The 16,748-nt window shown below is 41.2% G+C and overlaps 2 protein-coding genes across 2 annotated transcripts in view; one reads left to right on the top strand and one right to left on the bottom strand.

The window, feature by feature from the left end:
* The window catches only part of LOC117812734 (neural cell adhesion molecule 1-like), a 544,127-nt gene extending 528,265 nt beyond the window's left edge, over positions 1-15,862 (bottom strand). Inside the window, exons 1-3 of the mRNA XM_034683646.1 lie at positions 15,828-15,862; positions 15,492-15,652; positions 11,220-11,362 (exon numbers count right to left, since the gene is read on the bottom strand). Coding sequence (XP_034539537.1) covers positions 11,220-11,362; positions 15,492-15,652; positions 15,828-15,862 — 339 coding nt within the window. The remainder of the gene's footprint in view (positions 1-11,219; positions 11,363-15,491; positions 15,653-15,827) is intronic.
* Positions 15,863-16,373: 511 nt separating this feature from the next.
* LOC117812733 (neural cell adhesion molecule 1-like) overlaps positions 16,374-16,748 on the top strand; it is a 26,007-nt gene continuing 25,632 nt past the window's right edge. Inside the window, 1 exon segment of the mRNA XM_034683645.1 lies at positions 16,374-16,383. Coding sequence (XP_034539536.1) covers positions 16,374-16,383 — 10 coding nt within the window.

The following is a 16,748-nucleotide window of genomic DNA, read 5'->3' as shown; positions in this document are numbered from 1 at the left end:
TTGAAACACAGAGGGAGTTCCTGGGAATGCAAACTAGTTAAGTTTTTATAAAGATTTCAAAATATCCTCATCAGATATTTAATGATCGTCCTTTGTACTTTTCAAAAGAAGAAGCTGTGATTCTCTTGATTTAGCAGCTTGTAACAGTAGTCTTCTCTCAGCCCACCGTGAATGCGTCTCTCCCGGTGTTACGGTCTTAAAAGTGACCCTGTAAACTGGAGACCTTCAGCTGAACGTGTCAGTGTTTGTGGAGTTTACACAGCTGTTGAAACACAGAGGGAGTTCCTGGGAATGCAAACTAGTTAAGTTTTTATTAAGATTTCAAAATATCCTCATCAGATATTTAATGATCGTCTAAAGACGTTTATGAGGGATGCATCCGGCTGAAAGTCTCCAGTTAACAGGGTCGCTGTTTAAACCAAAACACCGGCCGATCTCTGCCACGGCTTTTTGAGTTCAGAAGGATTTTAAAGGCGTGTTGAAACGTCTTTGCTACTCGCGCTTATCTCCTCTCACGTGTTGATTCAGTGAATCCATCTGTGATGAAATATAGCACCATCTAAAACAGCACCAGCTGAGTCTCTTCATGCTAACAGGCTAAGTGTTGTGTTGCTCATAATAATACCTGCCTGTCCGTCTGCTTCTATGGGGTCATCTGTGATGAATGGCATTCCTCTTTGTTTTACTGCCCTCTACTGGTCTGATGGTGTAGTGCATTTCCTTTTTTTTCTCCATACGTCACTGGCCTGATTTGCACAATCTACCCGGGACTTCAGCCCGCGGTCGAAACGCAGACAACAATGGGGGCACAGGAACCTTTTAGTTCAAGTAGTTCTGGGGGCTGAAAGACTCTTGGTCGATTGCACCTAATCTTGTTCAAGCCTTTTAGTCAGTCTGCACAGACTACATGTGTGTTTAAATGTTTAAATGACCCTCACTAGTCAGCACCAAAGTTACTCATAAATTATATGGGAGGCTGGGAGGGTGGGAGGCTCAAAGCCCACCTCTTTACGTCACACTGGCTCCACAGAAGCAATATGGCTGCCGCTGCCGATTGGTCTCAAACAGCTCTTCAGAAACAGATGGGTGACGTCACGGATACTACGTCCATATTTTATACAGTCTATGGTGTGTTTACATTTTACAGCCATGCTCAGTCTCTGCAAATACGTGTGTAGTAGTGTGAGATTCACAAATGGAGAAAATCACAGTGACTGTCCTTAATGTTTTCTTCTTCTTTTGCTATTTAATGCAGTTAGCATTCTTCTTCTTCTGCTAATGTGGTTAGCAAACAGCTTTAAGACGCTCTGAAGCCACCGTCTGGTGGAAATATTGTATTACAACCAGGCACCAGTAAAAACAATGATAAATTGTACTTTTAAAATGAGAGAATATTCAAAGTAACTCTTCGATTTTTATAAAGTGATCGAATATTTGGAAATCATATCATGCTCCTGATATTCCAAAACGAGCACTACACACATTAAAGCCCAGAAATGCAGGTCAGGATTTCTTTGACTGGCAATTCCGCTGCCTTCAGGGGATTTCTCTGACTGGTCAAAAAGCCATGCTGGAGCTTATTTTCCTAAAGCAGCATGGGGGCCTCTCTGTGGGTTTTTAATTAATTTACTCTTAAAAAGAGGAGAATTTGGCGGCACACTAAGGAAAACAGGGCACTGAAACTAATTACGAGAGAGCCATTACCCATATCAGGGGACTTTGTTTCCCTAATCTGCAGCTTTCTCATCCTGGATACTGTGTTAACTCCTTTGTTTATGTACAGAGCACATATAGTACACACAGACATATCTAATGACATAAAATGACAAATGGGACTCATTTGTAAAGAACCTCTGCATCAAACTGAAATCCTCTCTTTGGAGATGATACATTGTTATTATTCCTCATACTTTTTACAACACAAGTGAGAAGTGGAAGTCAAAAGAGGCAGTAACAGCCAGAGAAAAACGACTCCTCTGTCATTTCTCATTATGAATATGTCTGTTCCCTTTGTGGCCTGGTTGCTGTGATGTAGAACAGGAACGTGAATGGAAGACAGAGCGTGGCAAACAGCAACACGCCGATGATGAATGGCGATCCGATGAAAATTAGTGACAGCTATTACCAAATGATCAGCGGGATTTTCTGATTACAGCCGCATTTAATCAAAATTGATCTGACAGTGATAGATAGGGAAGAGAGGGATGGTGACAGGCTGTGAATGGAGGGAGATACTGTGTGACAACTGCAAGTGGCGAAGTCGTGTGTTGCAGGTGGAAGATAAGATTCAGTGGCTCACAAAACAGCCGTGAATGTGCCGTGCTGTGTGAATGCTCCCGCTGATTGGCAGTCATAAATGGCAGAGTTAATGGAAAAAAACTAGGTATGCCTGCACAAGCTGAATTAGGTGTATAAATCCTCCAGAACAAATGTGGTAAGAATAGTCAAACACTTAGCTAGAACATAATGGAGAACAAGAAGTAGTGGTGGTTTTCACTGCTTACCAATCTACTTCTAAAAAGGTAAAGGTTGTGCTTTAGAAAGAACCAGGAGGAAAGCCATAACTCTACTTAAAAGTGAAGCAAGCTAAGGGAGGGAGGGATGGGGAAAATGATCAATATGGCAATCATTTATTCTCCAATTGATGCCATGTCTCTACTTCATGAGCCCTCGTAGTGGTAATGTAGGGTAACCGTTTTTTAACACCTCTGAAAAGGGACATTTTAATTTTATTGCAAACGGACGTGTTTGAGATTATAGTGCAATTCAATTTTTCATCAGTGCACCTTTCAGCACCACAGAAAGAGCCTCAGCAGATGAAAAATCCCAATCCAATCAGTCCAAACTTTCCTTTAAAATGTGGTTATATAACATTAGTAAACACAATCACATGGATGGCATTGATGTATTCCTAAGCAGACTGTAAGCTGGTCATAACCGGAGTTGCCTCACTGACGCAGGTCGCAACAGTTCTACTTCCAGCTTGATCCCACCATTTAATAACTGTGCAATACACTTTGCAATATCCTTACCACATTAACATCCTGTATATATCTCCTTCATTCACAGCGCTTCTTTACAAAGGTTATTCTAACTATTATGCACTTCTGTATAAACTTATATATATATATATTAAATTTAATTAAATTTAATCTTTATTTTACTTTTTTTATTTTATTCTATTTCATTTAATCTAATTTAATTTAATTTTACTTTAGTTCATTTCATTATATTTAATCTTATTTTATCTGTATTTCATTTTATTTATTTTACTTTATTTCATTTCATTATATTTAATTTAATCTTTTTTTATTTATTTTATTCTATTTCATTTAATCTGATTTATTTTATTTTACTTTATTTCATTTCATTATATTTAATTTAATTTTTCTTTATTTGATTTTATTTAATTTTATTCTATTTCACTTTATTTTATTTTACTTAATTTAATTTGATTTTTATTTTACTTTATTTCATTTTATTTTATTCTATTTCATTTTATTTTACTTTATTTCATTTTATTTAAGTTTATTTTATCTTTATGTTACTTTATTTTATTTTATTTTATTTTATTTTATTTTATCTTTATTTCACTTTATTTCATTTGATCTTCATTTTACAAAAGCATCTTTATTGCCTGGTACGTTTTGAGGGAAGCTGTTACTCTCCTGGAACTCTTGAGAAAAAGCTGACTTCCTTTTCTGCATGACAGCTAGTCTACCTGACGTACCTCAGTCGAGATTGATTGACACATGATGAGGCAGGGATCTCAAAACTGGGACATATTAGTGTTTATAAGATTAATTGGGACTCGGGACAAGTAGCTTAAAAACAGGACCAACCTAGTCAAACTGTGACTCTTGGTAATCCTACAGTATTGGCAATACTACTGCACCTAACCTTTTTGGGGGCCTTTTCAATCCTTTAGTTAATCAAATATTGTGGCTTACCATTAAATGAATGTCTTCCAATTTATCAAAGATGATGAAAAGAATCACTGTATTATGATATCATTGTTATTGTGGGCAATATATTAGGTACCGTATAGTATCATAAAGTATTGTATTCTTTCATGCAGTTTCACATTGTGTTGGATTTCATTGTATGCTACTGTACTGTACTGTACTGTACTGTACTGTACTGTACTGTACCATATCAGCACAGTGCTGACACTCCTTCCAATTCTGTGAAGTCCTTTCCTTCAAATAAAATGACATTATTTCCCTGATGTGACAAAGATGGAGTCAGCTCATCTGCAGAAAGCTGTACACATTCATTGTAACCTTTGTCACAGCACCAATCCTGTGTTAGAGAGTTGAATAAAATAAGTGCCTCATCTTGGTTGAATTCCCTGACATGTATCCTTGCTTGCAGTTTTGAGTACACCCCAAAATTTGGGATTTCGTGTGATTATTTCCACGGGGATTAGTTTGCTGAAATGACTAATTCAGCTTGAAATGATCTGCTTTTCTGTTTCATATTCAAAATAATTATTCAAAGAGTTTCTGCCAACAGATGATTTTTTCAGGCAGGTTATGATGTAAATATTTCACATTTCAAATTCCCTGGGTAGATTTTAAAAGTCAAAGACACTCTGGAACTGGTTTTAATGTACTGCATCGGAGGGAAAGTGAAAAATATAAAATCAATGTGATGCTGGGAAGATTCTGGGATGATTTTTTTTGAAGCTCCAATAACAAACAACCTCCTCTCTGCTTCTGCTGAATTTGGTCGAAACCTGCTTAATGGTGCTGGAATGAAACACACAAGAGACTCCATCCCAAAAGGAGAATAAAGCTTAAAAAACAAGCTAAACTTTTCTGAAGTTCTCCTTAAAAGCAGATGGTGAAAGGAGTAAACTAATACTTAGGGATGTTTGTTCTCTACATTAAAGGTCAAAGAAAACTCTTGAACAAAGAAGCGACACAGATTGGGAAATAAAGCCATTAAACCTGTGGGTGCTCTCTTAGTATTAGCTCCCTGGAGCATGAGAGAACTCATTTTACAAATGAGATCCTTTTAAGAGGAAATGTGCAAGATAACACTTTTACAGGTCCATATGTTTGGACAATTACTGACCAAGACCGGGTATACGACGAATAGGGAAACAGAGTATAGGGCTCTAAGTCTCACACTGCCAGTCCAAATTCAAGCGTGTGATGCTTCTTGTCACTAACAGGCCTTAGTTAACCCTTAACATGAACATTTAATGAGTGTTTAAGACCACAGAAAAACCAAGTAGGGGACAAAAGCCAGCTACAAATTAATTCTACAAGATAAGTGTCCTAACTTATGTTGCACAAAAAAAACAACTATGTATGTGTTAGATGTAAGCTAACTAGCAAGATGAGTATAATCAGCTGTTCATGTGGAGGGTGAAGCTAAATCTTAGCTGTATTATCAAGGGTCATTCTGGTTTCCTTACATATTTGACCTGCAGGGTTAGAGGCTCAGAAAGAATTACATTTTCTTCACCTGCATTGGTTTGTTTTTGATTCATGCCACTATATGTTTGTTTGAATTTATGCTCATTCTATTTACTTTGAACACAACCCTGTCATGGCTTACATTAACTTTGAGTTCAGGTAGGACAGACTTTACCAAGTACAAGATACTTAAGAATGCTAACGGCCAAATTCCCCCAGATCCATGTTTGGCCAGTCTCCAATCTGTCACGGCACCTGATCTGCTTTCTATTCAAGTCAATGTGTTAACTTCCACTGGATCTGCTCTGTTGTATTCCAGCTGTGTCTGTCCTCCGGATCAGATACTCAAGACTTCTATTGTTCCCGGATGCCGTAGCACGATGCATCCATCTCAACAGAGTAGATGGAGCGGGACAGGAAGTCAGGTTTCACCAAAACAAAATGAAAACATCCGGTTAATTTTCAGAATAAAACACTCTGTGTTATCACCAGATCGTATTTCACTTAACTACAACAACAAACCAAAGTCATGATGAGCGGAGCCAGGCCTGGAGTCAACAGGTCAGAGGTTTTCACAGGACCAGAAAGACAACATGGATGAGGAGAGGAGGAGGAGAATCCTTGATTCAGTAAATGACGTGGGAAAACCTTGGTCACGTGACTCCATCTGTCCGGCGGTCCTGCTCAGTGCTATGTTCTGAAAACGCAACCCATGGGTGTTGACGGACGAGAGAGCACGGAGCGGGACCGCAGCGGATCGGAGACAGCCCGGACATGGATCTGGTGGAAGTCCCATGCAAGTATGATATAGCATATTAGTATCTACCTCACCACTAACCCCTCGTCCACTCTCCCGCCCACCTCCCTCACTGATTGCATCTCTGAAATAAAAACCTGGTTCACCCTAAATTTCCTTACATTAAACAGTAATAAAACTGAGGTTCTCCTCATTGGCACCAAATCCACTCTATCCAAATCCAACAGCTTCTCCCTCACCTATGATAACTCCTCCGTCTCACCCTCCCCCCAGGTTAAGAGTCTGGGTGTCATCCTTGACAGCACATTATCCTTTCAATCACACATCAATAACATCACCCGGACTGCCTACTTCCATCTTCGTAACATCAATCGTCTTTGCCCCTCCCTCACCCCCCACACTGCCGCCATCCTTGTCCACAGCCTTGTCACTTCCCATCTGGACTACTGCAACTCTCTCCTCTTCGGCCTCCCTCACAAATCCCTCCATAAACTCCAACTGGTCCAGAATTCAGCTGCCCGGATCATTGCCCGAACCCCCTCCATCCACCACATCACTCCTGTCCTCCAAGAGCTCCACTGGCTCCCTGTTCAGTTCCGTATTCAATTCAAAGTCCTCCTGTTAGCATTCAAGACCATCCACAACCTCGCCCCCCCCATATCTGTCTGACCTCCTCCATGTTCCCACTCCCTCCCGCTCCCTCAGATCCTCTCCTCCATACACCTGTCTGTCCCCTCCGCCCGTCTCACCACTATGGGAGCCGAGCATTCAGCCGCTCTGCTCCCCGTCTCTGGAACTCATTGCCACCTCAACTCAGAAACACAGATTCTCCCCATTTCAAATCACAACTCAAAACATATCTGTTCAAAACCGCCTACTTCCGTCTGACTCCAATTGCACTGTCACATTTAATGTTTCTATTTCTTACCACTTTGTTAGTTTATATGGTTTCATTTCTGACTCTGATTTTGTTTCCTTTAAGTAAATTCGTGTATGTATATATTATATCTGTGCGGTGTCCTTGATTGCCGAGAAAGCGCCTTTAAATATAATGTATGATAATTATTACTAGGTCAGTGAGGTATGGGGGGGCCAGGTTATTGAGGGATTTGTACGTAGTGAGCAGGATCTTGAAATGGATGCGCTGTTTTACGGGGAGCCAGTGGAGCTGTTGAAGGACAGGGGTGATGTGGTCTCTGGAGCGGGAGTGGGTGAGTAGCCGGGCAGCAGAGTTTTGTACGTATTGTAGTTTTTGTAGATGGGAGGAGGGAAGACCATACAGGAGGCTATTACAGTAGTCGAGTCGTGAGGATATAAAAGCATGAATTAGGTTTCAGCAGCGGATTTGGAGAGAGTGGGACGGAGGCGGGCGATGTTGCGGAGGTGAAAGAAGGCAGTTTTGGTGATGTGACGGATGTGGGGTTGGAAGGAGAGAGTCTGATCGAAGATGACGCCAAGGTTCTTGATCTGAGGGGAGGGGGTGACTGAGTGTGACCGTCTATGGAGAGCTTGAAGTCCTGGGCGGAGGGGAGGAGGGATTTGGGGCCGATGATGATGATTTCAGATTTGTTATTATATTCCTCCATGACATACAGTTCCTTTGTCCTAGCCAGTCCCCCATACAGCTGCATACGTCCTGCTGCTGTTATTACAGAAAAATATTTAAAAACTAGTCTCTAAACAAAATACTGGCCTGCTGTTCTGAACACCTATTTTTATTCATATGCATCTGAACAGCACCAGTACCAAAGACAGTAGATCTCTTCAGTTTATTACAGTTTGATGATGTTTTCAAAGGCTCCCCTCACAGTTATATTCAGTATTTGAAGTTGAATGAGACTTTACATGGCAGCTTTAATTCATCATGCAGCAGCAGCAGCTGAACACAGCTGCAGAGAGCTGTGAAGTAAAGTAGGCCAGTTTGGCCCAAATATTGTGCAACTCAGTCTCTCACTATCCTGTGGGACATAACAGGACAGGTGCTTTCACAGCATTTACTGTGCATGTCTCCAAGAATAGAACAGTTGTTGACATGCTCATATCAGTTTGGCCCAATCATAACTTTCCCCTCCGGCAAGGTAGCTGTCTGCAGCACCAGAACCAGCCCGTGACCCAGGGGATGAAACCCCTGCGAGGGAGGTCGCATCAGTCCTTTTCAAAAACCACCATGAAGGTGTTGTGTTATGTATGCAGTATCGAATGCAAGCTGATGCATCAACTTATGAGGTGCTCTTGCAGGATCCAGGAACCTGCTAGAGGCAGCAGGGCAATTATCTTAATACTGTGTATTCACAGCAGAAAATTACCTCTCTGAAGTGACTAATCTATCAGCTCCTCACATGATGCACGTTGTCAGGGGAGACCGTTAAGATGGATTTTTCTAAATGATACAGTTTCAATGAAATGATAGAGCACAACTAGAGACTCAGGAGGAGATTTGCTCTTCAGTTTGGTGACTGCCAACACACCGTGACCACTGTTATGGGGAAAACACACAAGGATGGTATTCATAGCACACTTGCTTAAGAAGCCTTTTTACAGTGTTCTATAGCCAGAGCTTTATTCCAGTGTTATCTCTGCTGCTCCTGAAGGACACCAGGAAAGAAACGAGGATATACACCACAGCATGACAGGAATGCATAACCCTTATGTGGCATTATGAGCAAAGACTTCTTTACTCTATATAATGTTCAGCCGGAGAAAAAGTGCCCACTCATTTTTTAAGTGGATCATCACAGCAGTTTGCCAGAGTGGAATAAAACAATCTCATTTGGGGGAAGGAGACTGAGCTTCTGGCTTTTTTACACAGCAATAATTAAACTATATCACTTTAACTCTTTTCAACTAAGTCCCACTTTATTTCTGTAAATGAAGAAATCACTTTACACACTTATTTCACAAAAATATTCCCATTTAAATGCTAATGATGAATATGAAGTGGAGTGCTACATATACTCTTAGCAACACTGGGGGAATGTCATGCCTTGGCACTGCCTGGAAATTGGTTTTCATGGCAATGTGCACACTCTCCCTCCCAGCATTGGTGATGGAAATGTAGAAGAATCATTAGTGCAATTCCAACAGTGTTGGAGAAGGGAGCAGGAAGTTTAGAGAAGTAGTAGAATCCAAACTTTACCAAAGTGGGAAGTCAGATGGCAATTCAGGATTCTATGTGAAGTTTTGAGTGTGTGAAGTGAGCAGTCTGAGCTGACAGGCAAACTGTTTGGATTTAAATGGCACCCCAAAAAAACACAATGACGTCACCTAAAGCTAGGGTTGGTAGTCACGGAGAACTAGCATGAATTTGAATGTAGCATTTCTCAGGACTCCGTCTAACCCAGGGGTGTCAAACATACGGCCCGTGGGCCAAAACCGGCCCACCAGAGGTTCCAATCCGGCCCGCGGGATGATTTCGCAAAGTGAAAAATTGAAGTGAAGACATTTACTTCCATTTTTCAATAAAAGTACTATTTCAAATTAGTTTTTTACCTATGAGGAGGAAAAATAATATTTGCAGATTGCATAATCTGGTTGAATTTCATAGAATTTTTAGAGTGCTTCAAGATCCAACACTAAAGTTTGTGTATATGTAGAAGTGGTGGATCCACTATTTTCGGAAGGAGTCTCATATCGTACATGTGCTTACCATACAACAACAAAGTGGGTGCGTCATAGGTGCGCTCCTTCACTACTAACACTAGCACTACTGTGTCAGGTGACTGGGAGAATTATGGCCAAGCTGTTGTCTCTATGTATTCTTGTACTGTACACCTTCTTGTTGCTGCTGTAACTCCATGAATTTCCCCGTTGTGGGACGAACAAAAGAGTATCTTATCTTATCTTAAACCTGTGTGCTTGTTGTGTCTGCAGCAGGTTTCAGTCCTTAAGAATATCATGTTCGGCCCGACTATGAGACTCATCATGGCGAAAAATACAATAGGTGTTTTTGTAGAAAGATAGTTCATTAAATGTGAAAATGTGTGGAATGTACTTGTACTTTTTTTGCGCCAAAACAAAAGGAAAAATGTGGAGTTGTCGTTATTTATAGGGTTATTATGTTATGATTTTACTGGTCCGGCCCACTTCAGGTCATCTCGGGCTGTATGTGGCCCCTGAACTGAAATGAGTTTGACACCCCTGGTCTAACCCCTCCCCTCCCCTCTCTTCTAAAACGAGCATGCACGAGCGCCGCTGATTCATGACCATATGATGGTGACTGATTCAAACCGGTCCTCAGCACATGGTTTGTGTTTTGCACTATGTCAACACTATTTCCCAAGTTTACTCCGGCTGTAGATAGCAGCTTTTTTTTACCTCTTTTTTTAAGAACACATTACGTATTGATTGGCATTGGGACAGAAAGATCATTTTAACAAGTATAACAAAAAGTGAAAATCTAAATCTGACTACCAACCCCAGCTTTAAGGTAGAGGTGGAGGTAAAAGCCAGTGAGTCTGTGGCTGTAGTGCTCAAACATCTCCATGTAAATCTTAACGGATGTTTTAGTTCTGTGATGGATTGGAGTCTTGCTCTGAAATAAATCAGAGTTTAGTAGAGCAATTCCTCAAGGAGTCTACGCACATATGATTGGTTAACAAGGTCTGCAGAGCCTGTGCTCCATTGACAAAATAGTATAGATCATCACTGACAGCTGGCCTACATTATGGTGTAGTATTCTGGGGTTTAAAAAACTCTTTGACCAATTGAACCCTGCAGGATTATATTAACACCGAGAGGTATACTTGAACGTGAACCCAATATTTCATATTTGCTTCTACTACAGTGCATAATTGACCATGAAAAAACCTTAGGATTTAAAAAGGAGGTATTTGGAACAGAAATGTTGTAAGTCTTTGTATAAATGTACTCCATGTATTAACTTCCATTCCCAAAGGTTCTGGCCTGTGTAAAGGTCTCCTGTAGTATTCTAAGGGATGTTGTTGAGAGGCTTTTTTACTGGAACACTTTGTGTCTGAACAAATGGACTGTTAGAAAGTTGATTGACCACTTTCACTGAAGAGAAATTCAGTCAGTACCTGCTCTCCTTCAGTGAATACCCTGTTTTCAAAACTCCAGGAGATGGTTGGTGTGGGGTCGCCCGAAGCCTCGCAGGTCAGGGTGACTTGTTCGTCAAACTCCGCTGCAGTCTGGTTGTTCAGGTAGGTAATCTTGGGTTGCACTGAAAACAAGAGGTGACATGTTAATCGATGCTTGGCTCTTAAAACACACGTGAAGATGCTCAGAATGGGATGCTTTCAGGCCTTTTGATGAATGTAAGTCAAATTATTGCTTACATTTGAAGTAAGTAAGATTTATTTACAGAGCACCTCTGAAGAACAGAGGTCACAAGGTGCTTTACAACAACAACACAAGGCAAAATAGAGATTACAAATAAATGCAAAAACATGACATAAAAACAGACAGATTCAACAAAGGCAAGTCTAAACAGATAGGTCTTCAACTGCTTTTTAAACCTGTCCACAGTGTCCACAGTTCTGAGTTCCAGAGTTCCTTTAGTTTTTAACCTGGTACGTTGCACAACCAATAAACCCTGATCAGAAGACCTCAGAGACCTGCTGGAGTTATAAGGCTCCAGCAGCTCCCTGATGTAGACTGGAGCCTGACCATTGAGCGCTCTGTACACAACAACACACATTTAAACTGGATTCTAACTTTAACTGGAAGCCAGTGCAAAGATATGAGGATTGGAGTAACATGAGACCTTTTAGATGATTTGAGCTGAGCAGCAGCATTTTGGACCACTTGTAGGTGGTTCAGGGAAGCATTACTAAGACATGTGAAGAGAGAGTTACAGTAATCCAGCCGAGATGACACAAAAGCATGAGTAATCATTTCCAGCTCAGCTGTGGACACTAAAGGTCTGAGTTTGGAGATATTTCTGAAGTGATAGAAAGAAGAAGAAATCAAACTATTTACATGCTGGTCCAGGCTAAGAACCTGGTCTATTTGGACCCCTAGATACACTCACCACTGTGATCTCTATAAATTGGTGAGGTGGCCCTCCCTGCATACCCGGCGGCTTCACCACTGGCTTCACCACTGGCTCCATTTTGTATATAAGTCAATCCTGGGCAAGACACCTCCCTACCTGTCCTCTGTTCTTCACATCGCCCATGATTCATATCACACTAGGTCTAGTAAATAGCTCATCATCCCCGGTACTTCTACTGTTTTCGGATGTAATTCCTTTGGTTTTGCAGCAGTTAATGACTGGAATATCTTATGAAACATCCTCAAACTTTCAACATTGACTCCACTCACAACCTTCAAGCTTAACCTTCATCAGATTGTAGTTGACTGTTGGCCCTGCTGATCAATTCGGACTTTACTTCCATGCATACTTATATACAGTACAGGCTAAAAGTTTGGACACACCTTCTCATTCAATGCATTTTCTTTATTTTCATGACTATTTACATTGTAGATTCTCACTGAAGGCATCAAAACTATGAATGAACACATGTGGAGTTATGTACTTCACAAAAAAGGTGAAATAACTGAAAACATGTTTTATATTCTAGTTTCTTCAAAATAGCCACCCTTTGCTCTGATTACTGCTTTGCACACTCTTGGCATTCTCTCGATGAGCTTCAAGAGGTAGTCACCTGAAATGGTTTCCACTTCACAGGTGTGCCTCATCAGGGTTAATTAGTGGAATTTCTTGCTTTATCAATGGGGTTGGGACCATCAGTTGTGTTGTGCAGAAGCCAGGTCAATACACAGCCGACAGCCCTATTGGACAACTGTTAAAATTCATATTATGGCAAGAACCAATCAGCTAACTAAAGAAAAACGAGTGGCCATCATTACTTCAAGAAATGAAGGTCAGTCAGTCAGGAAAATTGCAAAAACTTTAAATGTGTCCCCAAGTGGAGTCGCAAAAACCATCAAGCGCTACAACGAAACTGGCACACATGAGGACCGACCCAGGAAAGGAAGACCGAGAGTCACCTCTGCTTCTGAGGATAAGTTCATCCGAGTCACCAGCCTCAGAAAACGCAAGTTAACAGCAGCTCAGATCGGAGACCAGATGAATGCCACACAGAGTTCTAGCAGCACACCCATCTCTAGAACAACTGTTAAGAGGAGACTGCGCGAATCAGGCCTTCATGGTCAAATAGCTGCTAGGAAACCACTGCTAAGGAGAGGCAACAAGCAGAAGAGATTTGTTTGGGCCAAGAAACACAAGGAATGGACATTAGACCAGTGGAAATCTGTGCTTTGGTCTGATGAGTCCAAATTTAAGATCTTTGGTTCAAACCGCCGTGTCTTTGTGAGACGCAGAAAAGGTGAACGGATAGATTCCACATGCCTGGTCCCACTGTGACGCATGGAGGAGGAGGTGTGATGGTGTGGGGGTGTTTGTTGCTGGTGGCACTGTTAAAATTGAAGGCACACTGAACCAGCATGGCTACCACAGCATCCTGCAGCGACATGCCATCCCATCCGGTTTGGCGTTTAGTTGGACATCATTTATTTTCAACAGGACAATGACCCAAACACACCTCCAGGCTGTGTAAGGGCTATTTTGACCAAGAGGAGAGTGATGGAGTGCTGCGGCAGATGACCTGGCCTCCACAGTCACCGGACCTGAACCCAATCGAGATGGTTTGGGGTGAGCTGGACCTCAGAGTGAAGGCAAAGGGGCCAACAAGTGCTAAACACCTCTGGGAACTCCTTCAAGACTGTTGGAAAACCATTTCAGGTGACTACCTCTTGAAGCTCATCGAGAGAATGCCAAGAGAGTGCAAAGCAGTAATCAGAGCAAAGGGTGGCTATTTTGAAGACACTAGAATATAAAACATGTTTTCAGTTATTTCACCTTTTTTTTGTGAAGTACATAACTCCACATGTATTCATTCATAGTTTTGATGCCTTCAGTGAGAATCTACAATGTAAATAGTCATGAAAATAAAGAAAACACATTGAATGAGAAGGTGTGTCCAAACTTTTGGCCTGTACTGTATACACACACACTTTGCTTACACTTCAAGCGCATTGCTTCTTACTTGTTCACTTTTGCTCTTTTTTATGTTTATATGTCTATTTGTGACTGTAGTTTACATGTGTATGTGTTCATGTTCCTCTTGGCCAGGCCATGTTTGTAAATGAGAACTGGTTCTCAAACATGTTTTACCTGGTCAAATAAAGGTGAAATAAAAATAAATAAAATTAAAAATGTTAAGACTCTACTGAGGACAACCTTCAGTCAGCTTCATGGTTAGATGTTGTCATCTCAAGAACCGTAAATGCAATACCTCAATACATGAAACTGATCACTGATCCATGCCTAACTCAGGCATGTATGTGTTAACCTGCAAGGACGACTGAAAGCTAGTGATGCTTGCTCTGCTAACGTTAGCCACACTTGGCGTTAACAAAACCAATTTGACATTAGTTACCTGCAGAACTCAGATCCCGTGTTTGACTGTGTTAAATATTGCTTCCAATTTGGATGGTTTCCTGGGTGTTTTATTTAATTTAGATTACTTAATTGATCAGAAATTTCTGTCTCAACAATTAGAAAATGAGTCTCTTTGTAACATCCCTAGTCTCCTGAGGAAATATATCCAGCTCTTTAGCAGCTAGATGTCAGACTTACTTTAACAGCTGGATACCTTTGAGGAGTCAGTCTCGCATATTACAAATCAGGTAGGTGTACAGTAGATTTATCAGAGCTTTTGTGCTGGAAAACATCAGCCTGCTAATCTAACAATAAGGTTGATTATGGTGGAGTGTGTGAGCTGTAAAAATGCAAATACTAACCTATAATATGCTAAAATGAGCACTGCGGCTGCGGCACAGTAAGCTTATTATCCTCTCTGTTTTGTTGCACAACAAATAAAATCTTTCCTATCATGCTTAGTCATTTGATCCGTTCTTTAAACATGATCATTAGTGCAGCTTTAAATAGCTGCTACATATTGTTAGCACAACTGTAGTAAAGCACACAGACAGGCTTCATTAGAGTTGTGGTTTCATACCCCATTGACCCATAATAGAGCTGCGAGCACATGATTACATTCGGCCGGTGCACATTTCCTCATGAGGAGAAACTCTAGTGTGGTATCTTTCAATGTCCTTAGGGGTGGCTTAATTAGTTTTCAATAGGACATGCTTTCTTTAAAACCCTCTGCTTCACGCTGTGTAACCCTGCACCCGGCCACTGGATAAGCTGGAGAGGCGCATACAGCAAATGTCAATAAGTACAAAAGGCAAGGCCAGCAAGAGAAAAAGACCCACAGCATTCTCAATGCTATCGTAAGCAAATGGAGTTATTCTCTTACCAAACACGTTCAGGCTGACTTCCTCGGCTTTCTCTCCCGCCTTGTTCTTGGCGATGCAAGTGTAATCTCCCTCATCCACTTTCTTGACGTCTTTTATTATCAATTCTGAACCGTCCTCGTTCAGGGTGTACTTATCGCCCGTTTCAAGGACGATGTTGTTACTGTAAAGGAGAGAAAAAGAGGAAAAAGACACGGGATGGTTAGAATCACAAGTGTGTGCTTCCATTTCTTGAAGGTCCTACTGGTACGGGTCACTTTGTTGTCTCTGACATTGATGTATTCAGGGTTTAGTCTCTTCTCTTCCTCTGCTGGTTTACAACAAAAAAACCTGGAGACCAAAAGGCCTCCTGTGCTGAGAACATCTCTGACATTCCTCAGCTTTTCTTTGCCTGAGCTCTCCTTTAGCCCTTACATCTGTGATTTTTAAGAAGGCCATGCACCAATTTGATTACGAGGCCTGGCTTTTCAGTTTTGAGCGGCAGAGGCTTCGCTAAAGGTTGCAATCCTGTTTGAGGAGAATTAGGTATTTGTATGCCTGGAGTGGCAGCCTTCCCAAAGCATTTTGCAGGCAGACAGTGAATGGCAAATACCAAACAGAGCCCTGCCCGTCTGTTTTTACACCACCTCACCCATCTGTCCTCCCTTCAGCCTCCCTGTCTGTCTCAAATCTCTTCGGGCAAGACACTTCATCTCCCTGAGCCTCAGCAGCAGCAGCGTCACACACCAGCTTTGCTGCATGTGCATCAGGGTGTTCGATAGTCCTATTCCCTCACGTCTGTGAAAAAGCTTTGTTGAAAGATTCCTCTGAACGGCAGCGTGACAGCTGTAAATGATGCAGCATGAATATATAAGCACACTAAGCAAACAGCTTCATGAGGAGAAATGATAGGTGGTTGGTATTTGTCAAGCCTGAGTGGTGATCAAGTAACCCCAATTTACCTGGATGAAGTTAGTTGAGATAGATTATTCCAGCTAATGGTAAATCCATCACTCGACTCGGGGGTACAGTCATTACTCTTTCACAAGTTAGTCTGGATCTGGAGGGTTCAGCTTGTTTTAGTCTTAATATATCCCCAGGTCTGTCAAGTACTATCATTTAGTAAACTGAAATATTCTGCACATCAATAGGAGGGACACATTTAAATTCCTGACCGACTCAATCAATCAATCAATCATCATCAATCAATCAATCAATCAATCATCAATCAATCAATCAATCAAACTTTATCTATATAGCACCTTTCATACAAATCAAAT

Source organism: Notolabrus celidotus, chromosome 5, assembly GCF_009762535.1.
Source record: "Notolabrus celidotus isolate fNotCel1 chromosome 5, fNotCel1.pri, whole genome shotgun sequence".
Taxonomy (NCBI): Eukaryota; Metazoa; Chordata; class Actinopteri; order Labriformes; family Labridae; genus Notolabrus; species Notolabrus celidotus.
This window is presented reverse-complemented; position numbering and strand designations above follow the sequence as displayed.